Source organism: Bos indicus x Bos taurus, chromosome 11, assembly GCF_003369695.1.
Source record: "Bos indicus x Bos taurus breed Angus x Brahman F1 hybrid chromosome 11, Bos_hybrid_MaternalHap_v2.0, whole genome shotgun sequence".
Classification (NCBI taxonomy): domain Eukaryota; kingdom Metazoa; phylum Chordata; class Mammalia; order Artiodactyla; family Bovidae; genus Bos; species Bos indicus x Bos taurus.
Genome location: NC_040086.1, coordinates 14252282 through 14280122, shown reverse-complemented (window position 1 = coordinate 14280122; position 27841 = coordinate 14252282). Strand labels below are relative to the sequence as shown.

The following is a 27841-nucleotide window of genomic DNA, read 5'->3' as shown; positions in this document are numbered from 1 at the left end:
ACTAACACTTTGACTTTCACTTTCCCCTGCATTGGCAGTTGGATTCTTAACCACAAAACCACAAGGGAAGTCCAAGACAAATTTTAAAAGTACAATTATTAAAAGTGTAGTACTGTTGCTGCTGCTGCTGCTGCTGCTGAGTCGCTTCAGTCGTTTCCAACTCTGTGCGATCCCATAGATGGCAGCCCACCAGGCTCCCCCGTCCCTGGGATTCTCCAGGCAAGAACACTGGAGTGGGTTGCCATCTCCTTCTCCAATGCATGAAAGTGAAAAGTGAAAGTGAAGTCACTCAGTGGTGTCCGACCCTCAGCAACCCCATGGACTGCAGCCCACCAGGCTCCTCTGTCCATGGGATTTTCCAGGCAAGAGTACTGGAGTGGGGTGCCATTGCCTTCTCCGAGTGTAGTACTGGCTATAGATAAATCAATGGAACAGAAACATGAGTCTAGAAGAGGGACCAATGTGTATGATAAATTCGTGTATAGTACCAATGGCAGTATGTGTCCATGAGAAAGAGATATTTAGTATATTTACTAGCATTAGGAAAAAAGTTAACATTGTACAGGAGGTGGTGACCAAAATCATCTCAAAGGAAAAGAAATGCAAGAAGGCAAAATTGTAGTCTGATGAAGCCTTACAAATACCTGAGAAAAGAAGAGAAGTGAAAGGCAAAGGAGAAAGGGAAAGACATACCCAACTGGATGCAGTGTTCCAGAAAAGAGCAAGGAGAGAAAAGAAAGCCTTCTTAAGTGAACAAAGCAAATAAATAGAGCAAAACAATAGAATGGGAAAGACCAGCGATCCCTTCAAGAAAACTAGAGACCAAGGGAATATTTCATGCAAAGATGGGCTCAATACAGGACAGAAATGGTATGGACCTAACAGAAGCAGAAGATATTAAGAAAAGATGGTAAGAATACACAGAAGAATAGTATGAAAAAGGTCTTAATGACCCAAGTAACCATGACGTCGTGGTCACTCACTTAGAGCCAGACATCCTGGAATGTGAATTCAAGTGGGCCTTAGAAAGCATCACTACGAACAAAGCTAGTGGAGGTGATGGAATTCCAGTTGAGCTATTTCAAAGCCTAAAAGATGATTCTCTTAAAGTGCTGCACTCAATATGCCAAAAAATTTGGAAAACTCAGCAGTGGCCACAGGACTGGAAGAGGTTGGTTTTCATTCCAATCTCAAAGAAAGACAATGCCAAAGAATGTTCAAACTACCACACAATTGTACTCATTTCACATGCTAGCAAAGTAATGCTCAAAATTCTTCAAGCCAGGCTTCAACAGTATGTGAATTGAGAACTTCCAGATGTTTAAGCTGGATTTAGAAAAGTCAGAGGAACCAGAGATCAAATTGCCAACATCTGTGGGGTCATAGAGAAATCAAGAGAATTTCAGAAAACATCTATTTCTGCTTTATTGACTACACTAAAGCCTTTTACTGTGTGGATCACAACAAACTGTGGAAAATTCTTCAAGAGATGGGAACACCAGACCACCTTACCTGCCTCCTGAGAAATCTGTATGCAGGTCAAGAAGCAACAGTTAGAACTGGACATGGAACAATGGACTGATTCCAAATTGGGAAAGGAGTACATCAAGTCTGTATATTGTCACCCTGTTTATTAAACTTCTATGTAGAGTACAGCATGTGAAATGCCAGGCTAGATGAATCACAAGTTGGAATCAAGATTACCAGGAGAAATATCAGTAACCTCAGATATGCAGATGATATTACCCTAATGGCAGGAAGCAAAGAGGAACTAAAGAGCCTCTTGATGAGGATAGAAGAGGGGAGTGAAAAAGCTGAATTAAAACTCAGCATTCAGAAAACTAAGATCATGGCATCCAGTCCCATCAGTTCAGTTCAATTCAGTTCAGTCACTCAGTAGTGTCTGACTCTTTGTGACCCCATGCACTGCAGCACGCCAGGCCACCCTGTCCATCACCAACTCCCAGAGTTCACTCAAACTCATGTCCATTGAGTCGGTGATGCCATCCAACCATCTCATCCTCTGTAATCTCCTTCTCCTCCTGCCCTCAATCTTTCCCAGCATCAGGGTCTTCTCCAGTGAGTCAGCTCTTCGCATCAGGTGGCCAAAATGTTGGCGTTTCAGCTTCAGCATCAGTCCTTCCAGTGAACACTCAGGACTGATTTCCTTTAGGATGGACTGGTTGGATCTCCTTGTAGTCCAAAGGACTCTCAAGAGTCTTCTCCAACACCACAATTCAAAATCATCAATTCTTTGGTGCTCAGCTTTCTTTATAATCCAACTCTCACATTCATACATGACTACTGGAAAAACGATAGCTTTGACTAAAGCGACTTTTGTTGGCAAAGTAATGTCTGCTTTTTAATATGCTGTCTAGGTTGGTCATAACTTTCCTTCCAAGGAGTAAGCGTCTTTTAATTTCATGGCAGCAGTCACCATCTACAGTGATTTTGGAGCCCAGAAAAATAAAGTCTGACACTGTTTCCCCAGTGATGGGACATCACTTCATGGCAGATAGATGGGGAAAATGGGAACAGAGGCAGAATATATTTTCTTAAGCTCCAAAATCACAGCAAACAGTGACTGCAGCCATGAAATTAAAAGATGCTTGTTCCTTGGAAGAAAAGTTATGACAAACCTTGACAGCATAATAAAAAGAAGAGATATCACCTTGCTGATAAAAGTCCGTAATAGTCAAAGCTACGGTTTTTCCAGTAGTCATGTTCGGATGTGCGTGCTGGGTCATAAAGAAAGCTGAGCACTAAAGAATTGATGCTTTTGAACTGTTGTGCTGGAGAAGACTCCTGAAAGTCCCTTGGACAAGAAGGATATCAAACCAGTCAATCTTAAAGGAAATCAACCCTGAATATTCATTGGAAGGACTAATGCTGAAGCTGAAACTGCAGTACTTTGGTCACCTGATGCAAAGAATTGACTCACTGGAAAAGACCTTGATGCTAGGAAAGATGGAGAGCGTGAGGAGATGGGGGTGACAGAGGATGAGATGGTTGGATGGTATCATCGACAGAATGGACATGAGTTTTGCAAACTCTGGGAGATAGTGAAGGACAGGCAAGCCTGGTGTGCTGCAGTCTATCGGGTCACAAAGAGTCAGACACAATTTAGCGACTGAACAACAATAACAACCAATGGCAATGTGTGTCACAACCAATGGCAACGTGTGTCAGTGAGAAAGAGATATTTAGTATATTCACTAGCATTAGAGGAAAAGAATTACATTTGATTCTTATTTAACTTCTTGCAACAAAATAAATTCCAAAGGTTTAAACATAAAATGAAAAATCATTAAAATAATGGAAAAATAATCTTTGAATACATAAAACACTATGCAAGCAACCCACATATGCATCAAAGTAAAATAGATAAGCACATGTGATATATTCACACATGACAATAATATACAACAATGAAAATTAATGAACTATAGCTACACACAATGACATGCTTGAGTCTTAGAAACGTAATGATGTGTTTCCTTTCATATGGAATTAAATGTGAGCAAACTATATTTTTAGGGGTGCATGCAAATGAGGCAAAATTGTAAAGAAGCAAAAGGACATGATTATTACAGGAATCAGGGTGGTGGTTCCCTCTTGTGTGATGGTGGTACTGTTAACAGGAAGGACCTATAGGAGGCTTCTGGGGGATGGCCATGTTCCATTTCTTGACTTGGTTAAGTCAAGTCTTGGTTAATGACTTTATGGGTATATATTTGATAGTAATTCATTGATCTATTAATATAGGTTTACAGACTTTCCTGTATGATGGTTATATTGCACCATCAAGGGAGAAAAATAAAAAGCATGATGTAGTTTGATGTTTGCCATTTAGCATTATATCTTGGGCAAATTCTTATTTTGAAGTTATTTTTATTTCTTAATGTCCTCCTGGATTCCCTTATATTCACAGTTCCTAGCATTTAGAGGAATCTCTTATTTATTTTTTTCAAGGGGATCTGCAGCCCACTTTCTGGGGAATGCTATAATACCAGGAGTTAAATCATACTCAGTTCAGTTCAGTTCAGGTCAGATGCTCAGTCGTGTCCGACTCTTCACGACCCCATGAATCGCAGCACGCCAGGCCTCCCTGTCCATCACCAACTCCCAGAGTTCACTCAGACTCACGTCCATCGAGTCAGTGATACCATCCAGCCATCTCATCCTCTGTTGTCCCCTTCTCCTCCTGCCCTCAATCCCTCCCAGCATCAGAGTCTTTTCCAATGAGTCAACTCTTCACATGAGGTGGCCAAAGTTCTGGAGTTTCAGCTTCAGCATCATTCCCTCCAAAGAAATCCCAGGGCTGATCTGCTTCAGAATGGACTGGTTGGATCTCCTTGCAGTCCAAGGGACTCTCAAGAGTCTTCTCCAACACCACAGTTCAAAAACATCAATTCTTCGGCTCTCAGCCTTCTTCACAGTCCAACTCTCACATCCATACATGACCACAGGAAAAACCATAACCTTGACTAGACAGACCTTTGTTGGCAAAGTAATGTCTCTGCTGTGTAATATGCTATCTAGGTTGGTCATAACTTTTCTTCCAAGGAGTAAGCGTCTTTTCATTTCATGGCTGCAGTCACCATCTGCAGTGGTTTTGGAACTCCCAAAAATAAAGTCTGACATTGTTTCTACTGTTTCCCCATCTATTTCCCATGAAGTGATGGGACCAGATGCCATGATCTTTGTTTTCTGAATGTTGAGCTTTAAGCCAACTTTTTCACTCTCCTCTTTCATTTTTATCAAGAGGCTCTTTAGTTCCTCTTCACTTTCTGCCATAAGGGTGGTGTCATCTGCATATCTGAAGTTATTGATATTTCTCCTGGCAATCTTGATTCCAGCTTGTGTTTCTTCCAGTCCAGCGTTTCTCATGATGTACTCTGCATATAAGTTAAATAAGCAGGGTGACATTATACAGCCTTGACGTACTCCTTTTCCTATTTGGAACCAGTCTGTTGTTCCATGTCCAGTTCTAACTTTTGCTTCTTGACCTGCATACAAATTTCTCAAGAGGCAGGTCAGGTGATCTGGTATTCCCATCTCTTTGAGAATTTTCCACAGTTTATTGTGACCCACACACTCAAAGGCTTTGGCATAGTCAATAAAGCAGAAATAGATGTTTTTCTGGAACTCTCTTGCTTTTTCCATGATCCAGCGGATGTTGGCAACTTGATCTCTGATTGCTCTGCCTTTTCTAAAACCAGCTTGAACATCAGGAAGTTCACAGTTCACGTATTGCTGAAGCCTGGCTTGGAGAATTTTGAGCATTACTTTACTAGCACTTGAGATGAGTGCAATTGTGTGGTAGTTTGAGCATTCTTTGGCATTGCCTTTCTTTGGGATTGGAATGAAAACTGACATTTTCCAGTCCTGTGGCCACTGCTGAGTTTTCCAAATTTGCTGGCATATTGAGTGAACCACTTTCACAGCATCATCTTTCAGGATTTGAAATAGCTCCACTGGAGTTCCATCACCTCCACTAGCTTTGTTTGTAGAGATGCTTTCTAAGGCCCACTTGACTTCACATTCCAGGATGTCTGGCTCTAGGTCAGTGATCATACCATCGTGATTATCTGGGTCATGAAGATCTTTTTTGTACAGTTCTTCTGTGTATTCTTGCCACCTCTTCTTAATATCTTCTGCTTCTGTTAGGTCCATACCATTTCTGTCCTTTATCGAGCCCATCTTTGCAAGAAATGTCCCCTTGGTATCTCTAATTTTCTTGAAGAGATCTCTAGTCTTTACCATTCTGTTGTTTTCCTCTATTTCTTTGCACTGATCACTGAGGAAGGCTTTCTTGTCTCTTCTTGCTATTCTTTGGAACTCTGCATTCAGATGCTTACATCTTTCCTTTTCTCCTTTGCTTTTCACTTCTCTTCTTTTCACAGCTATTTGTAAGGCCTCTCCAGACAGCCATTTTGCTTTTTTTGCATTTCTTTTCCATGGGGATGGTCTTGATCCCTGTCTCCTGTACAATGTCACGAACCTCATTCCGTAGTTCATCAGGCACTCTATCTATCAGATCTAGGCCTTTAAATCTATTTCTCACATCCACTGTATAATCATAAGGGATTTGATTTAGGTCATACCTGAATGGTCTAGTGGTTTTCCCTACTTCAATTTAAGTCTGAATTTGGTAATAAGGAGTTCATGATCTGAGCCACAGTCAGTTCCTGGTCTTGTTTTTGTTGACTGTATAGAGCTTCTCCATCTTTGGCTGCAAAGAATATAATCACTTTCTGGGGAATGCTATAATACCAGGAGTTAAATCATACTAGAAAGACATATGGAAAGACATATGATTGTATGGCTGCTATAAAAATTCCATTGCACTGCTGCATGGGATAAGCCTGGCTCTATCCTCCTCCAATACAATCTGGATTTCACTTCCAGATCTATACAAAGATGATTTCCAGTCCTGGGTTTACAGGATTGAATTTATTAATTTATAAGGATGAAATTTGCCTTTCAAAGCTGTTGTAATGATGGCTACTATGAATTTTAATGAAACAAGACAAATCATAGCATAGATGATTGCTCTAGAACCAGCTATTACAAGTCCTGGTGGCTTACATGGTAAAGAATCTGCCTGCAGTGTGCAAGACCTGGGTTCCATCCCTAGTTGGGAAGATCCCTTGGAAAAGAGAATGGCAACCAGTCCAGTATTCTTGCCTGGAGAAATCCATGGACTGAGGAGCCTCGTGAGCTACAGTCTATGCGATCACAAAAAGTTGGACACGTCTGAGCTACTAACACACACAGAACTAGATATTAATAATAATGTCTCTCATTGCATACATTTAAGGGAAATGGTTTTTAAAAATGGGTTTAATGCGATTGCCTGTTGTTTCATCTCATTACTTGATATTTTTTTAACAATGGATCCTGACCTTTCTCCCCCGTATACCCCAGGACATTTGTTTATTCACTGCTCACTAGAGGGAGGCCGTTTCCAGTTGTATTCCTTTTCAGAGGCTTTGTCTTCTGCATGGGAAATGGACTCCTCCAAGGCTACTATCTGGTTTACTGTGCTGAATACCCTGCTGAGTGGTACACAGACATACGGTTTAGCCTGGGTAAGTAAACCTGACTGCTTCTAACCCACACCCTAGTTAACGCCTCTTTCTACAGGCTATATCGCCATCACCTCTCCCCACCCTATTATAATAAAAACTCAAGGATTCCATTCCCATTCCCCTACCATGACCATCTCCACACTGGTCTTTTCTCTGTATAGCAGCCAGAGAGATCTTTTAAAAACACTATGGTATTCCCCATCTCAAAATCCTCCAACACATTTCTGTTACTCTCAAGATAAAATACAAATTCCTTACCACTGCCTGCGAAACCCAAATGTTCTTGGTCCTGTCCTGACTTCACTTCCTGTCTCCATCCGTCTTGTTTACTGTCCTGCAGCCTCAGTGGCCTTCCTGCTGGACCTGAAATGGTCAGGTTTGTCCTGTCTCAGCGCTGCTGTATAGACTACACCCTCTGTCTGGAATGCTCAACCCCTATATACTCGGGGAGCTGGTCTTTCCTTTTATTTAGGTCTCTGTCAGTTCACATCTCCTCATTGAGACTTCTTGACCACCTATCTAAAATAGTAGAAAACAATGATCTTTGAATATTTTTCATTATCTGCAAAAGGAATTAAATTTTTTTTTAAATAAAGTAAAGGTTCAACTGTGCATTATTCTTGCTCAAAGGAAAAAAGGCAGAGATTATCCTTAGTCCCTCTCTTTACATTACACATCTTCTCTCCATCAGCTTAGAATAGCTCCCTCTAGTTCTAAAACATGTGCCAACTGAGCTCAGTTCTCCATAACCACACTAACTTCATTCTGGTCTGAACCAGGATGACCTCTTGCCTGGACTGCCACAGTGACCTTTAAGTTAACCTTCCTACTTCAAGTCCTGGCCTTCAGTAGCCCCTTCTTCACACAGCAGTCAGGACGAACATTTGAACACTCAAATAGCCAGAGTATTAGTTGCATGAATACTGGTACATACACACAGTGGAATATTCTGAAGCCTCATAAAAACAACCAAAGCAAAACAAAAGCAAAGAATGTCTTTTTCATGTGAAGACATCTCTAGAACACATGGTTAAGTAAAAATAAAGTGTGCATAGTGTATACACCATGCTGCTTTTTGTGTAGAAATAGGACACTGTGCGTATTTAAAAGTGGAAGAGGAAATATTGGATTGATAAAAAAAAAAAGAAACTATTTTTTAAAAAGAGTATCTCTAGGGTTTAGAGTAAAGAAAATGGGATGGTGGGCAGAAATCTTCTTTTAAGATAGCTTTGTCCTTTAAATCATGAAACTTCATAACTTAATTAAAAATCCACATAAAGTTCCTCAACATTGAGAACAAATAAATAAATGTACCTAACTGTATATTAAACTGGTACCATAACCACACAGGAAAAAGATTTATGCCAATTTATAGGAAATATAGAGAATAAAGAAATAAGTTAAATGCCACCATGAGGAAATAAGCTAGTCTTATCTAGAAAGGGGGACATTTGAGGGACCACTGTCCAGTCTTTGAGGAGTTTATTCAAGATGGCAGAGTAGAAGGACATGCACTCATCTTCTCCTATGAGAACTCTAAAATTAAAACTCGTGGCTGAACAACCATGGACAGGAGAATGTCGGATCCCACCAAAAAAAGATACCCCACGTCCAAGGGCAAAGGAGAAGCCCCAGTAAGATGGTAGGAGGGGTGAAATCACGTTTAGAATCAAACCCCATGCCACCAGAGATGCTTGGAGGGCTCAAACAAAACCTTGTGTGCACCAGGACACCACACAGAGACCGAGCCAGACTTGCCTTTCAGGGTTTTGAAAAGCAGGTATGGGTCAGCAGTGGCCTGCTGCAGGGGCAGGTGCTCTGGGTGCCAGCAGACTTGGGTGTGGCATAAGCCCTCTTGGAGGAGATCGCCATTAACCCCACCATAGAGCCTCCAGAACTTCCACAGGACTGGGGAAACAGACTCTTGTAGGGCACAAACAAAACATTGTGTGCACCAGGACCCAGGAGAAAGGAGCAGTGACCCCACAAGAGAATGACCCAGACTTGCCCATGAGTGTCCAGGAATCTCCAGCAGAGATGTGGGTCAGCGGTGGCCTGCTGCAGCATCAGGGGCACTGAGTGTGGCAGTGCTTGCATGGGACCTTTTGAAGGAGATCACCATTATCTCCATTACCTCCACCATGGTTTGGTCTCAGGTCAAACAACAGGTAGGGAACAGAGTCCCACCCATCAACGGAAAATTGGATTAAACATTTACTGAGCATGGCCCTGCCCATCAGAATGAGACCCAGTTTCCCCCACAGTCAGTCTCTCCCATCAGGAAGCTTCCATAAGTCTCTTATCCTTATCGATTAGAGGGCAGTCAGAATGAAGACCAATATCACAGAAAATTAGTCAAACTGATCACATGGACAACAGCCCTGTCTAACTCAATGAAACTATGAGCCATGCCCTACAAGGTCACCCAAGATGGATGGGTCATGGTGGAGAGTTCTGACAAAATGTGGCCCACTGGAGAAGGGAATGCGAAACCACTTCAGTATTCTTGCCTTGAGAACTCCATGAACAGTATGAAAAAGGTAAAAAGATAGGACACTGAAAGATGAACTCCCGAAGTTGGTAGGTGCCCAATATGCTACTGGAGAAGAGTGGAGAAATAACTTCAGAAAGAATGAAGAGATGGAGCCAAAGTGGAAAAAAAAAAAAAAAAAAAAAGCCCAGTTATGGATGTGACTGGTGTTGGGAAATAAAGTCCGATGCTGTAAAGAACAATATTGCATAGGAACCTGGAATGTTACGTCTATGAATCAAGGTATATTGGAAGTGGTCAAACAGGAGATGGCAAGAGTGAATGTCGACATTTTAGGAATCAGTGAACTAAAATGGACTGGAATGGGTGAATTTAACTCAGTTGACCATTATATCTACTATTGTGAAGAATCCCTTAGAAGAAATGGACTAGCCATCATAGTCGACAAAAGAGCCCAAAATGCAGTTCTTGGATACAATCTCAAAATAACAGAATGTCTCTGTTTCCAAGGCAAACCATTCAATATCACAGTAATCCAAGTCTATGCCCCAACAAGCAATGCTGAAGAAGTTGAAGTTGAATGGTTCTATGAAGACCTACAAGATCTTCTAGAACTAACACCCAAAAAGTATCCTTTTCATCATAGGGGACTGGAATGCAAAAGTAGGAAGTCAAAAAATACCTGGAGTAATAGGCAAATTTGGCCTTGGACTACAAAATGAAGCAGGGTTAAGGCTAACAGAGTTTTGCAACTGAACGCACTGGTCATAGCAAACATCCTCTTCCAACAGCATAAGAGCAAACTCTACATGTGAACATCACCAGATGGTCAATGCCAACATCAGATTGATTATATTCTTTGCAGCCAAAGATGGAGAAGCTCTATACAGTCAGCAAAACAAGACCTGGAGCTGACTGTGGCTCAGATCATGAACTCCTTACTGAAAAATTCAGACTTAAATTGAAGAAAGTAGGGAAAACCACTAGATCATTCAGGCATAACCTTATTATACAGTGGATGTGACAGATAGATTCAAGGGATTAGGTCTGATAGACTGCCTGAAGAACTATGGATGGAGGTTTGTGACATTGTACAAGAGGCAGGGATCAAGACCATTCCCAAGAAAAAGAAATGCAAGAAGGCAAAATGGTTGTCTGAGGAGGCCTTACAAATAGCTGAGAAAAGAAAAGAAGCTAAAGGCAAAGGAGAAAAGGAAAGATATACCCATCTGAATGTAGAATTCCAAAGAATAGCAAGGAGAGATAAGAAAGCCTTCCTCAGTGATCACTGCAAAGAAATAGAGGAAAACAATAGAATGGGAAAGACCAGAGATCTGTTCAAGAAAATTAAATATACTAAGGGGATATTTCATGAAAAGATGGGCACAATAAAGGACAGAAATGGTATGGACCTAACAGAAGCAGAAGATATTAAGAAGAGGTGGCAAGAATACACAGAAGAACTATACAAAAAAGATCTTCATGACCCAGATAACCACGATGGTGGGATCACTCACCTAGAGCCAGATATTCTGGAATGCGAAGTCAAGTGGGCCTTAGGAAGCATCACTATGAACAAAGCTAGTGGAGGTGATGGAATTCCAGTTGAGCTATTTTAAATCCTAAAAGATGATGCTGTGAAAGTGCTTCACTGAATATGTCAGCAAATTTGGAAAACTCAGCAGTGGCCACAGGACTGGAAAAGGTCAGTTTTCATTCCAATCCCAAAGAAAGGCAATGCCAAAGAGTGTTCAAACTACCACACAATTGCACTCATGTCACACGCTAGCAAAGTAATGCTCAAAATTCTCCAAGCCAGGCTTCAACAGTAGGTGAACCGTGAACTTCCAGGTGTTCAAGCTGGATTTAGAAATGGCAGAGGAACCAGAGATCAAATTGCCAACATCCGTTGGATCATTGAAAAAGCAAGAGAGTTCCAGAAGAACATCTGCTTTATTGATTATGCCAAAGCCTTTGACTGTGTGGATTACAACAAACTGTGGAAAATTCTTCAAAAGATGGGAACACCAGACCACCTTACCTGCCTCCTGAGAAATCTGTATGCAGGTCAAGAAGCAACAGTTAGAACTGGACATGGAACAGCAGACTGGTTCCAAATCAGCAAAGAAGTATGTATATTGTCACCCTGCTTATTTAACTTATGCAGAGTACATCATGTGAAATGTCAGGCTGGACAAGGCACAAGCTGGAATCAAGATTGCCAGGAGAAATATCAATAACCTCAGATAGATGACACCACCCTTATGTCAGAAAGAGAAGAAGAACTAAATAGCCTCTTGATGAAAGTGAAAGAGGAGAGTGAAAAAGTTGGCTTAAAACTCAGCATTCAGAAAACTAAGATCATGGCATATGGTCCCATCACTTCATGGCATATAGATGGGGAAACAATGGAAAACAGTGAGAGATTTTACTTTCTTGGGCTCCAAAATCACTGCAGATGGTGACTGTAGCCATAAAATTAAAAGATGCTTTTTCCTTGGAAGAAAAGGTATGACCAACCTAGACAGCATATTAAAAAGCAGAGACATTACTTTGCTGACAAATGTTCATCTAGTCAAATCTAGGGTTTTTCCTGTAGTCATGTATGGATGTGAGAGTTGGATTATAAAGTTAAGCACTAAAGAATTGATGGTTTTGAACTGTGGTGTTGGAGAAGACTCTTGAGTGTCCCTTGGACTATAAGGAGATCCAACCAGTCCTTCCTAAAGAAAATCAGTCCTGAAAATTCATTGGAAGGACTGATGGTGAAGCTGAAACTCCAATACTTTGGCCACCTGATGCGAAGAGCTGACTCCTTGGAGAATACCCTGATGCTGGGAAAGATTGAAGGCAGGAGGAGAAGGGGATGACAGAGGATGAGATGGTTGGATGGCATCACCGATTCAATGGACCTGAGTTTGGGCAAGCTCTGGGACCTTGTGATGGACAGGCGAGCCTGGCGTGCTGCAGTCTATGGGGTTGCAAAGAATCGGCAGGACTAAGTGACTGAAATGATATGAACTGTTCAGTCTTTTCAAGAAGTCAGTGTCCTGAAAAAAAATAAAAGGTAGGAATCTGGGCTAGATATAAATGTCCTTAAAGGATGTAATGACCAGATGTTAGATGTGTGCCTGTTTGGGACTTTGGTTTACACAAACCAGCTAGAAGCAGAGTTCTGGGAATATTGAGGAAACTGAATATGCCGAGGTATTACATAACATGAAGATCTCAAGGATATAAAATATGAATATGCCGAGGTATTACATAACATGAAGATCTCAAGGATATAAAATAAACACTAAGAGTGTTTATTGGCGGTAGGAACAAAGTGTCTTGTTTTTCTTATTTTTGCTAATAAGCATTTCATCTTCCACAGACATATGTACTTCTTTTGTAATAAACTGACATCAGATCCTATTCTCCCCTGCTTAAAACCTGCCAGTGGCTTCCTGTTGCTCTTAAAAATCCAAACTTCTCACCATGGCCCATAGAGCCCAATGAAATTTTGAAATTATCAGCCTATTCTCATCTCCTTATCCCCCACCTCCTGCCATCTATCTTAAAGCATTAACTGCAGCACCTTCCTTCTGTTTCTTAGACATACTAAACCTATACTATCCTTAGGACCTTTGCATCTGTTAGTTCCTCTACCAGAAAGCTCTCCCCGCAAATACCGATCTTTGTATTCTCATTATTCAAATCATAGGGCAGATGCCAAATCTTCAGAAAAGCTTTCCCTACTGAACTCATCTAAAGTAGAGACACCTCCTCTTCACCCCAATTCACTCTCTGTTTCATCATCCTACTTTGATTTTCTGCTTTGTAGTGATATGTGATTTAAATTTTTTCATTATTTTAATTCATTTCTGTGTTTCTCCACTGAAATGTAATCTCTATGAGAACAGACACCTTGACTGCTTTTCTCACTACTACGTCCCTGGTGTTTAAGACAGTGCTTGGTACATAGTAAGACCTCAGCAAATGTTATTTGAATAAATGAATGAAAGAGTAAACACGTGAATGAATCTCATATTATCCTTGTAAGATAGGTGCTGTTAGATTCTACGTTTTACAGATAAGAAAACTGAGGCTCAGAGAAGTTAAGTGACTTGTCCAGGGACACACAGACATCACATCGAAGGTGCCTGCATTCTCATTGCTGTGTGTGCTATTCCGCCCCTCTCCCATTCCCTGGTGCTCCCTCCACTGGTGTCCCTTCCCTCCAGGATAATAATCTTTTGACTAGACAAGATTAAAAATGATTGCTTCATATCATAGCAAATGAGGTGAGAGTAGACGTGACTGCTTTTAATTCAACTGTTCTTGCTTTTTGCCTGTTGTAATTTGATCAGCACACATGCACTTGGCTGAGAGCCGGGCTTGGGCATCTATGGCATAAGACCTAGCATACAGAGTCCTGGCTCTCCTCATCTCAGACTTTTCTGTGCCTGTGAATGTGGAAGAGGAGTGTGCAGTGTGAAAATTGGTTTGCTAGGTGCCAAGCTCTCTAACTACTTCCACAAGAGTAGATATATCAGTCATTCCTGCTCTGAGCAATAAGTCACAGAAAACTTTTCAGTTCAGTTCAGTTCAGTCGCTCAGTCATGTCAGACTCTTTCTGACATCATGAACTGCAGCATGCTAGGCTTCCCTGTCCATCACCAACTCCTGGAGTTTACCCAGACTCATGTCCATTGAGTCGGTGATGCCATCCAACCATCTCATCCTCTGTCGTCCTCTTCTCCTCCTGCCCTCAATCTTTCCCAGCATCAAGGTCTTTTCAAATGAGTCAGTTCTTCACATCAGGTGGCCAAAGGATTGGAGTTTCAGCTTCAACATCAGTCCTTCCAATGAACACCCAGGACTGATCTCCTTTAGGATGGACTGGTTGGATCTCCATGCAGTCCAAGGGACTCTCAAGAGTCTTCTCCAACACCACAGTTCAAAAGCATCAATTCTTTGGTGTTCAGCTTTCTTTATAGTCTAACTCTCACATCCATACATGACTACTGGAAAAACCATAGTCTTGACTAGATGACCTTTGTCAGCAAAGTAATGTCTCTGCTTTTTAATATGCTGTCTAGGTTGTCCATAACTTTCCTTCCAAGGATTAAGCATCTTTTAACTTCATGGCTGCAATCACCATCTGCAGTGATTTTGGAGCCCCCCAAAATAAAGTCAGCCACTGTTTCCTCTGTTTTCCCATCTATTTTCCATGAAATGATGGGACCGGATGCCATGATCTTAGTTTTCTGAATGTTGAGCTTTAAACCAACTCTTAGTAATTTAAATAATTAAGAATTTATATTTCTCACATAACAAGATTGTCCAAAGGTAGGTGGTTTCTGCATTCCTTCAGCTGCTTCCTGGTGTCACTAAGATCTCAGGCACTTTCTGCTCCACTGTTCTGAACATATTTATCTTATGTCCTCATGACAGTCACCACATGGTTGCAAGACATTTCCTGTAGCTCCAGGCATCACACCTGCAACGAAGGAAGAGGGAGGCACTAGAGGCACTGGTCCCACCTGCCCCCTTTATCAGAAAACCAAAAGAGTTCCAAGGAAACCTCCAGAAAGCTTTCCTTTACACCGTCTCAGCAGAACTAGGTCACAAGACCTCTTCTCAGCCTTCTAGCCTCTAGAGTGGGGGTGGTCAAGGAGGAGGGATTTTAATTGGTGGTTAAGTTTGCTGACCATGGTTTGATTGTTTTTGAATGAGCTGAAGGCTTGCTATTTATTCATTCATTTACTTGCTTATGTACTTATTTATTTAAATGTCAGATGATGGTGAGGGCTCCCTCTCCTCTCTCACTCATCTCTATCACCTGACACTGTGCATTTTCAGTCTTTTGGCCTGTGAAACAGCATAGCTCTTTCATTCAAATTTGGGACCAGGGTACATTGCTCCCTCCCTCCTTTCTTGCTTTAGTAGCATTCTTAGAATTTGAGGTCAAATGCCCTTCCCTTCATTTTTTAGAAAACAACCAAACTAAACAAACAAACAAAAAAACAAACCACAAAACACTTTGATTGTGAGAAAACACCAAAAACAGCACACATTGTTAACTTCTCCCTCTCTTCTTTGCCAAGGTATCTTCTTATTCATTTTGGGAATGGGAATCAACATTCACAGTGACTATATATTGCGCCAGCTCAGGAAGCCTGGAGAAATCATCTATAGGATTCCACAAGGTAACGTCTCCCCTGCCCTCCAGATTCTCACTCTGCCTTGAGAGCCTGTCCCAGGAGTTTCACTATGAGTAACAAAAGAGAGGGCACAGATGATGCAGTCTATCCCAGCAGGTCCCTGGCTTCTCCTCCATGTCCCATCCTGCCCCACGATACATTTGTGTTCCTGGTCTGAACCTGAAAGAGCGAGAGAAGAGCCCCCAGGCAGGTTCGCAATCGCGACACCCTCAGTGTGGGGAGTGAGGGGTTGGGGTCAGGAGGAAGTAGGCTGTCACTTGTTGCAGTTTATCATGTGCTGTATGAGGCTCTCCAGAGAAGCAGAACCGATTGAATTAGGCTTCCCAGGTGGTTCACTGATAAAGAACCCACCTGCCAGTGCAGGAGACACAGGAGGACAGGGGTTTGATCCCTGGGCCTGGAAGGAGGAAATGGCAACCTCCTTGACGAGGCAATGGCAACCTACTCCAGTATTCTTGCCTGGAAAAATCTCACGGACAGAGGACCATGGTGGGCTATAGTCATGGGGTTGCAAAAGAGTCGGACACGACTGAAAATACACACACACACACAACTGATCAATAAAGAGATTTATTATGAGGAATTGGCTCACAGGACTGTGGAGGTTAAGAAATCCCAGAATCTGCCATCTACAAGGTGGAGTCCCCAGAGAATAGGTGGTGTAATTTCTAGTTCTCAAGGCCTGAGAACTAGGAGAGCTTCTGTGTAAGTTCCAGTCTGAGTGCAGGAAACCAATGTTCAACTCAAAACCAGAGAACGAATTCTCCCTCGGCCAATTTTTGTTTTGTTCAAGCCTCCAGAGGATTGACTCTTCTCAATCTGGGGCTGGGCATGGGGTGGGGAGACAATCTGCTTTACTCAGTCTGTTGACTCAACTGTTTATTTGATCCAGACACTGTCACGGACATACCCAGAAATAATGATCAATCAAGAATCTGGGCACCACATGGCCCAGTCAAGATGACACACAAGAAATTAACAATCATTTGTATGTAGAGTGCTGATCCTTCCTAGGTTAGCGAATAAAGCCATATCATGCATAACCAACACATGTGTCCTCTTCAAGAAGTCTCACTAGACTTAACTAGTGAGTAGTCAGGGGGTAGCATTTGTTTATTTCCTGCCACTTGTGTGTTCTTAAAGATGTAGAGAACCATATTTACTTCATCAAAACTTAGGATGGGAAGCCTTACCAGTACAAGTGCATTTTCAGAGATAAAGGTGCAGAATATTTGAAGTTCTAACTATTCCCAAGTAACCAGGGTGTGAGGTTGACATATAAGCAGGATGTTCTGAGGGCCACAGGAGGCCGACACTGTTTTCCCTGCTCCCCAAGAGGATTGCACCAAACTCCCCCGACTCTGAAGGCGGTCTCCAGCCCCGCATTTGACCTAGGTGCCCTTATGTGTTTTGGAACAAAGCAGAGGGGTTCTCACATGGCAATAATGGAGCGCAGGGGACTGACTTGTTGATTCTTCCGCACGCAGGTGGCTTGTTCACGTATGTTTCTGGAGCCAATTTCCTCGGTGAGATCATTGAATGGATCGGCTATGCCCTGGCCTCTTGGTCCCTCCCAGCACTTGCATTTGCATTTTTCTCACTTTGTTTCCTTGGGCTGCGAGCTTTTCATCATCATAGGTAAACTTTTCAATTAAGGTGGCAGCATCCACATGGCTTTCTTCTCCAAACAGGCTTTTCTTAAAACACGGACTCAGATTTAGAAACCTAAAAGATTTATTTTTAACAAGGTAAGGTTGACACAGTAACCCAGATGGGCCAATTCTGACGTCTCAGATTTTCACTGAAGTTGGAATTTAGCTGGGTGGCAGCATCAGCGACACTTTTTACCTTCCTAGGAGCAAACACAATTCCACATAGACAGGGGCACTGAGGGGACTCGCGAAGCCACGTGCCTGTTGAAGAAGGCTTTCCAGAGAGGAGCACTTGGTTTCCATGTGAGGTAGTTGACTGGGCCCTGTGCCCGCCTATCAGGCTTATCTGGCAATGGCTGCTGTTTGGCTGTGGGCTACAGGTAAGAGTCAGGAGGTACAAGGGGTGCTTCAGTTCACCTCGGCCACACTCTCTAAGTGTGTTCCATGGCTGGGACCCCAGGTCGCACTTTCCAGAGCTTCCCAGGCAGTTCTGAGGCACAGTTTGGATGGAGAGTCAGTGGGGAAAAGCACTAGCTCTGAACCTAGTGTGGCTGCTATTTTTTTTTTTTTTTTTCCAGCTGGGCGCTTTTTATTTTATTTTATTTTTTTAAATTTTATTTTATTTTTAAACTTTACATAATTGTATTAGTTTTCTAGGTTTGGTGCTAACAGTTCAGGTAATCACAGAGCCCTGGAAACTCCAGAATTCTTTTCTTGGAGTCTACATAATACCAGGGTTTATTCCTCCTTCCCGTGCCCCCACCTTCTATAGATCATAACCCAGGTCATTGCTGGCTTCCTGGGAAGATCATCAGTTCAGTTCAGTTCAGTTGCTCAGTCGTGTCCCACTCTGAGACCCAATGAACTGCCACACACCAGCTTCCCTGTCTATCACCAGCTCCCGGAGCTTGCTCAAACTCACGTCCATCGAGTCAGTGATGCCATCTAACCATCTCATCCTCTGTTCTCCCCTTCTCCTCCTGCCTTCAATCTTTCCCAGCATCAGGTCTTTTCCAATGAGTCAGTTCTTCCTATCAGGCCAAAGTATTGGAGTTCATCTTCAGCATCAGTCCTTCCAATGAATATTCAGAATTTTAGGATTGACTGGTTGGATCTCCTTGTAGTCCAAGGGACTCTCAAGAGTCTTCTCCAACACCACAGTTCAAAACCATCAATTCTTTGGTGCTCAGTTTTCTTTATAGTCCAACTTTCACATCCATACATGACTACTGGAAAAACCATAGCTTTGACTAGAAGAACCTTTGTTGGCAAAATAATGTCTCTGTTTTTTAATATGCTGTCTAGGTTGGTCATACCTTTTCTTCCAAGGAGCAAGCGTCTTTTAATTTTATGGCTACAGTCATCATCTGCAGTGATTTTGGAGCCCCCAAAAATAAAGTCTGTCACTGTTTTCCATTGTTTCCCCATCTATTTGCCAGGAAGTGATGGGACCATAAGCCATGATCTTAGTTTTCTGAATGCTGAGTTTTAAGCCAACTTTTTAATTCTCCTCTTTCACTTTCATCAAGAGCCTCTTTAGTTCTCTTTCTATCTAAGTGTGGTGTCATCTGAGTATCTGAGGTTATTGATATTTCTCCTGGCAATCTTGATTCCAGCTTGTGCCTTGTCCAGCCTGACATTTCACATGGTGTAGTCTGCATATAAGTTAAATAAGCAGGGTGACAATATATGTACTTCTTTCCTGATTTGGAACCAGTCTGTTGTTCCATGTCCAGTTCTAACTGTTGCCTCTTGACCTGCATACAGATTTCTCAGGAGGCAGGTAAGGTGGTCTGGTGTTCCCATCTCTTGGAGAATTTTCCACAGTTTGTTGTGATCCACACAGTCAAAGGCTTTGGCATAGTCAATAAAGCAGAAGTAGATGTTTTTCTGGAACTCTCTTGCTTTTTTGATGATCCAACGGATGTTGGCAATTTGATTTCTGGTTCCTCTGCCATTTCGGAATCCAGCTTGAACATCTGGAAGCTCACAGTTAATGTACTGTTGAAGCCTATCTTGAAGAATTTGGGGCATTATTTTGCTATTGTGTGACATGAGTGCAATTGTGTGGTAGTTTGAGCATTCTTTGACATTGCCTTTCTTTGGGATTGGAATGAAAACTGACCTTTTCCAGTCCTGTGGCCATTGCTGAGTTTTCCAAATTTGCTGGCATGTTGAGTACAACACTTTCACAGTATCATCTTTCAGGATTTGAAAGAGCTCAATTGGAATTCCATCACCTCCACTAGCTTTGTTCGTAGTGATGCTTCCTAAGGCCCACTTGACTTCACATTCCAGGATGTTTGGCTCTAGGTGAGTGATCACACCATCGTGGTTATCTGGGTCATGAAGATCTTTTTTGTATAGTTCTTCTGTGTATTCTTGCCACCTCTTCTTAATATCTTCTGCTTCTGTTAGGTCCATACAATTTCCATCCTTTATTGTGCCCATCTTTGCAAGAAATGTCCCCTTGGTATCTCTAATTTTCTTGAAGAGATCTTTGGTCATTCCCCTGTTTTCCTCTGATCACTGAGGAAGGCTTTTTTTAATCTCTCCTTGCTATTCTTTGGAACTCTGCATTCAGATGGGTATATCTTTCCTTTTCTCCTTTGCCTTTAGTTTCTTTTCTTTTCTCAGCTATTTGTAAGCCCTCCTCAGACAACCATTTTGCCTTTTTGCATTTCTTTTTCTTGGGGATGGTCTTGATCCCTGCCTTTTGTACAATGTCACAAACCTCCACCCGTAGTTCTTCAGGCACTCTATCAGATCTAATCCCTTGAATCTATTTGTCACGTCTACTGTATAATCATAAGGAATTTGACTGAGGTCATTCCTGAATGGTCTAGTGGTTTTCCCTACTTTCTTCAATTTAAGTCTGAATTTTTCAGTAAGGAGTTCATGATCTGAGCCACAGTGAGCTCCGGGTCTTGTTTTTGCTGACTGTATAGAGCTTCTCCATCTTTGGCTGAAAAGAATATAATCAATCTGATTTCGGTGTTGACCATCTGGTGATGGTCACATGTAGAGTTTTCTCTTGTGCTGTTGGAACAGAGGGTTTGCTATGACCAGTGCGTTCAGTTGCAAAACTCTGTTAGCCTTTGCCCTGCTTCATTCCGTAATCCAAGGCCAAATTTGCCTATTACTCCAGGTATTTCTTGACTTCCTACTTTTGCATTCCAGTCCCCTATAATGAAAAGGACATCTTTTTGGGGGTGTTAGTTCTAGAAGGTCTTTTAGGTCTTCATAGAACCGTTCAACTTCAACTTCTTCAGCATTGCTTGTTGGAGCATAGACTTGGATTACTGTGATATTGAATGGTTTGCCTTGGAAATTAACAGAGATCATTCTGTCATTTTTGAGACTGTACCCAAGAACTGCATTTTGGGCTCTTTTGTTGTCTATGATGGCTACTCCATTTCTTCTAAGGGATACTTGCTCACAGTAGTAGATATAATGGTCATCTGAATTAAATTCACCCATTCCAGTCCATTTTAGTTCACTGATTCCTAAACTGTCAATGTTCACTCTTGCCATCTCCTGTTTGACCACTTCCAATTTACCTTGATTCATGGACCTAACATTCCAGGTTCCTATGCAATGTTGTTCTTTACAGCATCGGACTTTACTTCCATCACCAGTCACATCCACAACTGGGTGGTGTTTTTGCTTTAGCTCTGTCTCTTCATTCTTTCTGTGTTTTTTTCTCCTGGGAAGATAGGGTCATCCATTCAGTGTGATACCTGTGTGGGACACTTTCAGGACTGTGTCATCTGCTGGAGGACTACACTCTGCTGGGGAATTCTGGGAACTGCAGGAGACAGTGGACAGAGGAGCCTGGCAGGCTATAGTTCATAGGGTCACAAAGAATTGGACATGACTGAAGAGACTTAGCATTCACCTACTGGTCTAGCCTAAAGCTTTACCAGCTTCCACCTCCCTCCGAATCCATGCACCTGCAATAGAGTGGGGAAAAAAAGTTAAGTATCACTGAAAGTGAAAGGAATACACACTAAATTGCTATCAGGCTTTAAGACAAGTTTCAGATCCCTTTTATGAAATGGGGCTAGAGGAAAGAGAAAGCCTGTTGTTCCTGGACACATAGTGGGGTGGGGAGTGGGGAGGATGCCCAAAGGGAGAACAGGCTTGGAATCAGGATCCTGAAGGAAACACTTAGGCTCCTGTATAGGCATTTTAGTCCAGCTAATGATCAATTTCATAGTCTTGAAGGCTTAACTAAGAATGGGTTCTTTTCCTTGGAATGGGATTTATGCAGAGACCGTCTAGAAATGAATGAAACAGCAACTCTCCTCATGACTTATTTCTACCCCCTCCTGGGCTTGGTAGAGAAGGGCACCGGTGGGGTCCCCAGCCTGGAAGGGGGTCAGTGAAATAATTCTGCCCCATTCAGGTAGGTCTGTTGCCCATCCTGTAAGGACAGGGCAGCAGTCAGTAGAAGACTGATGAGTATGGACTGTGCTGGGCCTGGTCAGGGGAGGCCACAGTTCTGCCAGAGGGTTCTAGCTAGTACAACAACAAAATCCAAACTGAAGCCCTGTCCTGCTGTGTTGACTGCTTCAGAGGGAAGGCTGGAGGGCGTCATTTTTATAAGGCTAATTGGGGTTTGTGAAAGGCAGCTCAGCAGACCCCACATCACTGCATGGAAAACCAGCCACCTCCTGTGACATATCAACACTGTCTGCCATTTCAAACTATGATACTTGAACAGAGTGTATCAGTTTAATTATAGCTTAAGAGCTACCAGCTTCAACTAGTTAAGAGAGCAGCCTGGTCACTTAAAGAGAAAGCCGTTTTTACAAGATGTATTAGTCTCCCTTGACTGCCCAAAGAGGAACTAACTGAGTGGCTTAAAGAACAGAATGTATTCTCTCGCAGTTCTGGAGGCAGAAGTCGGAAATCAAGGTGTGGGAGGACTACACTCTCTCTGAAGGCTCAAGGGAAGAATCCTTCCTTGTCTCTTCCTAGCTTCTGGCAGTGGCCGGCATTCCTTGGTGTTCGTGGCTTGTAGCTGCATCCCCATCATCCCTGCCTCTGTCTTCACAAGGCTTCCCCCCACCCCACACCGTGTGTCTGTCTCTGTGTGTCTTCTCCCCTTCTCGTGAGAACACCAGTCATATTGGATTAAGGGCCCACCCTGCTCCAGTACGACCTTATCTTAACAAATTGTATCTGCAATGACCCTATTTTCAAAATAAGGTCACCTTCTCAGGTACTGGAAGTTAGAACTTCAGCCTATGTTTTAGGGGACACACAATTCAATAGACAATACAAAGTAACATTTCTTTTTTCTTTTGGCATTCCCCCAGGCCTTGTGAAGGGATATTTTACCTGGAAACCTGACCAGTTCTCTACAGTTAACCTTGACCATGCTCTTTGTGACCTCTGGTTCCTGTATGCCTCAGTTGAATCCATCGAGTACTTCTTTCTGGCTATTATATATTCTTTACTGGGTAAAATATACATAACAAAATTTCCCATTTTAACCATATTAAATATATAACTCAGTGGCATCAGGTACGCTCATCATGTGGTACAGCCACTACTGCTGGTCTCTGGCTATTGTTTTTTATTTCCCAACATGAGAAGCTTCAACATTTGCAAGAGATAGGATGCTGGAGGGAGGAAGAAAATAGACAGATGGCCACCTGGAAGAGTCAGGCCCCGAATAATTGCAGGCTGATTTGTAACAGGGACTTCAAACAGATCAAACCTCAACCAGTGACCGCTGCTTGATTGTATTTATAATCATTCCTCTCTTGTCTTTTAGATTCTACCTCAAGATGTTTGATGACTACCCCAAGTCTCGAAGAGCCCTCATTCCATTCATCTTTTAAAGAAACCAAAGAACAAGGGAACAAAGCTCCCACGATCCTGTTGAAAATCATCAAGCTGCTGAACCTGTAACTTTTAAAGTCCTACTGTGTATGTGTAATAGTAGCATGGTGTCCTGGCAGCTGGCCTGAGGAGTCTGCATGGGCCCCCTACTGTCTCCTCCCAACCCCCTGGGGGTCTCTGTGCTGCTCTCCTGTTGAAGAATAAGGCCCCACCTTTCAATGCAGAGATATCTGCTTCTTAGCTCTTCCTCCTAGAAAGTACAAACTTTCCTATGTGTTTTTTTCTTTGACTGACCCAAGTACATGTGGCTTTATACCTACTCTATATCAGTGTTAAGACTTTCTGCAGTCGAGAAAGCTTAGAGTTGAGGGCATTGCTTATAGAATTTATTAAAGGTACACATTTGACTCCTATACAAGTTAGCAGCAATTTAAATTCTGAAGCTGCACAGACCCAGAGCAATTCTCCTCCCAAATGAAAACCTACTCACCTCTCCCATTTCCTTAGTTAACTATGAAAGATGTGAAATGATTAAGTAGACTTTGAGCAGAGGAGCCCTCTCTTCATTCTGCTGAAAATGCAATAATACATTGACCCCATTTCAAATTTGTGTGTTGTCTTAGTGCCTCTGTCTTCCTGAAGATTTCACAGTTCCCATTAGAAATATCATACATAGGCTAACAGATAACTGGTGTGGATTTTATCAAAGGTCAGGTTTTAATGACCGCAAAGAAGAAGAGATGACTCTGGTTGACCACAGAGGGAGAGAGAAAGTATTTTACATATAGACTGCAAGCTCTCATGTTTTTGGAAACTGGTGTGTGTATGTGCTTAGTTGCTCAGTCGTGTCTCTTTGTGACCCCATGAACTACAGCCCTCCAGACTCTGTCCATGGAGATTCTTCAGGCAAGAATACTGGAGTGGGTTGCCATACCCTTCTCCAGAGGATCTTCTCAACCCAGGAACTGAACCCAGGTCTCCTGCATTGCAGGCAGATTCTTTATCTGAGCCACCAGAGAAGCCCTGGAAACTGGTGGAAATAGCCAAATAATGAGTGTCAGACAATGGAAAGTACCGAATTAGAGTGCACGCTGTTTCCCCTGACCAGACGTGTACAGTGATGGTGAAGCATCTCAGAAGCACCCAGCATCTCTTCCCTTCTGGAGTTTCTGCACCACAGTCCCCAGGATCTATTCAAGAAGGAATCCCCAAGAGGTGCCTTGAACTTCAGTCCTTAGAAGTCCTGGGAGACGAGGCTGGAATTCACAACCAGAGGGACACCTCTAGGCAGACAACCTGCTTTGTTTGGCCCCAACAGTGTTTTACACATAGTTTGGTTTTCTTTTTCTTTTTACATTAAAAGTCTTGAAAATTTAAAAATTAGGAGGTTTCTTCATTTTCCAGTTTCTTTTAGAACATTGGAGAATCTGGGCCTATGGAGCCTGCCAAGGACTGGGACTGGTCAGCTGGTAGACATAAGAATTTGCAACCTCAGTGGAAGGGGTCACCTTCAAGTGGATGCTGAAACTTTGGGCTCTCTAAGGAAGGGACTGAACCCTCCTAATCAGAATGCATGATGATATTTGTCTCTGTAGGTCTAGGTTTGTGTCCAGAATTGGTAATCTTTAGCAAATCTCTTTGAGAAGTCAGCACCAGTTTCATCAGATGTAGTGTTAAGTGCAGAAATTCACTAGACAAAATACACTCAAAAGATCTGAAGATGTATATGACTGAAAAATACATGTTATAATCATGTATATACATGTTTTGCTGTTTAAATGACTCTTGAATTATGGATAAGTAATTTTTAAAATTAAAAGACCCCCAAACTTATAAAGATTTTCATTAAGTGTTGAGCTGTGTTTGTTCCCTTTTATTCTGTGGGTTTTTTTTTCCCCCTGAGTGTTGCTTCCTTTTTTTCCTTCTCTATTTTGCCAATTTGAAATTCAGGGTCCTGAGCTGAAAATAAAAGAGAAATATGACTTATAGAGCTTGTCAACCACAGCTTAGAACTCCAAGCAGGTGCAATAAAGGTGCAGGAGAATGTACTAAGGCTGGATGCCCCTCCAAGTGTTCAGGAATACACAGAGGAGTAGGGAAACCACACTCGGTGAAATCAACCTTAAGGTGTAGGTTGGCCTCTGTGAAATGACTTCCGGTTCTCTCTGTGACACTTAAAACTGCCTTTATGAGATCCTTTATCTTATTACTATATATAATACCCAGACCAGCCCTTGATTTGTAATAAATGCTCAATAAATGATAACTATTATTTGCTCAGTGTGTGCAATCTCAGGACAAAACTGCAGTTTCATGTTCTTGCCACTAGAGGGTGTTCTTTAGAATTTTATTTAGGACAACTCTGATTTATTATACTTAGGTCTAACTCACATGTTTGAAATTTAAGGAACTCTTATAATTACAATTTATCATGATTTCTTAATTTAAATATAGGGTAGAATAAACTTCATATAATTTTGTTTTTAGATTTTCTTTTGATGTGGACCATTTTTAAAGTCTTTATTGAATTTATTACAATATTAATGGCACCCCACTCCAGTACTCTTGCCTGGAGAGTCCCATGGACAGAGGAGCCTGGTGGGCTGCAGTCCATGGGGTCGCTAAGAGTCGGACACGACTGAGCGACTGCACTTTCACTTTTCACTTTCATGCATTGGAGAAGGAAATGGCAACCCACTCCAGTGTTCTTGCCTGGAGAATCCCAGGGACGGGGGAGCTTGGTGGGCTGCCCTCTCTGGGGTCGCACAGAGTCGGACACGACTGAAGCAACTTAGCAGCAGCAGCAGCAGTTTATGCTTTGGTTTTGTTGTTGCAGTTGTCACTGTTTCTCATGCTTTGATTTTTGTGGCTGCAAGGCATGTTGGCTCTTAGCTCCCTGACCAGGACTTGAACTAGCACCCCCCGCATTGGGAGGTGAAGTCTTAATCACTGGACCCCCAGGGAAGTCCCAACTTCATGTAATTTTAAATATTCTCTTGATAACCGAGGTATTCTCAGTGCTCTAGGGCTATTGTTTTCAACTCAATTTCTCTGTTTAGGTCTAGGATATGCATGCAGAAGGAATACAATAAAAGTCTGAAGGTATGCTCATCCCTAAACATATTTCCCTTTTCTTCTAACACTGAAGTGCAACAAAAATATGGTTATTTTAGGTGGAGTGTTTTTTCTTTTCAAATCAGGGCTAAAATATGACTGGCTTAGTTAACCAGCTACTCTCTTGCTCTTGCTGAAATGTTCATGGAGGCAATGTTTTCCTACTGACCTGTAGGAGGTGTTGTAATGTTTTGTTTGCTTTCTGAGTTAAGGAGATAAAGCACATTTAGGACATCAGCTAGTTCCACCCCTTCGTGTTACAGATGGAGACACTAAAACCCAGTGTTAAATGCCTTCCAAGGTGTTGCACAGCTGGTCTTATCTTGTCTGTTTAAGGGTCAGAAGTCTTTTTTTCTTCGTTAAGCACAGCAGGCTTTTATAAGAGAGATCCAGTAGAACCTTCCTAGATAGGTGTGGATTTAAGGCCTGAACACAGTTGGCAATCGCTTATTGATACTTAGATGTGAAAATGGTGAGGGGTGGGGACATAGTGTTGAATTTGACATGATTCTTGCCCTTTACGGGCTGCCATTTGGATTTCAGAAGAGTTACGGCAGGAGAAAACTAGCCAGAGCTTAATTGCAGTGCCACAGTTCAGATGCACAGATTGTTACGGGCTTTGGGGGAACCTGTTCCCCTCACTCTGTAGGGAGGATCCAGCTGCTGCCCTTATCTTGAACCTATTTGATAAAATGAAGGTGCAGGAGAGGGGAAACGTGTGTTCAGTAAATGTCACAACTTTCCCCCTCCCTAACACTTACCTTCACAAGGAGCAATATCGGTTCTGCCCTGTTCAGAAGGAGAAAAGACTGCTAATGAGAAGTTTGCGATTAAATAGTGATTTAGGTGGTTTAAACTCTTTCAAAAACCGATTAATAAACCTATGATTTTACTGTCCCACGGTTTTGCAATAACTGTCTTGACTTTTTGTGGTAACCTCATGACAACTCGCCAAGAAGCAAGGGAGAAAACTCTGGGCTTATGAAGGGATGGATTTGTGAGGAGTCATTTCCCTTCTTGCCCAGCTTTGTGATTATCTACTAGGCTGTGGGCTGAGGTCCAGGCATGGCAAATACGCAGGGTAACAATACATGTAAAGTAAAACCTTCTAGAAAAGGCTGCTGATTGTTTTATAGCATCTATACTCTCCCATGATAAAAGAGGCATGGTGCCAGACAGTCATGTAGGTGCTTGGGTGATTTAATAGCCATTGAGTGGATTTAATTTCTAAACAAGAGATTCGCTCTTTTTCTCTATAAGTCCACTGGGCTGTGATCTTAAAAGGTTCTGTGTCATTTGTATCGTGTCCTCTTTCTCCCCATTAACCACAGCTTAGGGTCTGGATGAGTGAAATACTCTCTGGGGAAAGGTCAGAGTGTGTACTATACCGTCTTAATGCCTTTCGTCCTAACCTTTGTGGGTACATGG

General features: G+C 42.2%; 1 protein-coding gene across 1 annotated transcript in view; it reads left to right on the top strand.

Moving 5' to 3' along the window:
• SRD5A2 (steroid 5 alpha-reductase 2) overlaps positions 1-25488 on the top strand; it is a 48730-nt gene extending 23242 nt beyond the window's left edge. Inside the window, exons 2-5 of the mRNA XM_027554953.1 lie at positions 6931-7094; positions 15678-15779; positions 17282-17432; positions 23232-25488. Of these exons, the coding sequence (XP_027410754.1) occupies positions 6931-7094; positions 15678-15779; positions 17282-17432; positions 23232-23298 (484 nt within the window). The 3' untranslated portion in view covers positions 23299-25488. The remainder of the gene's footprint in view (positions 1-6930; positions 7095-15677; positions 15780-17281; positions 17433-23231) is intronic.
• Positions 25489-27841: the final 2353 nt, after the last annotated feature.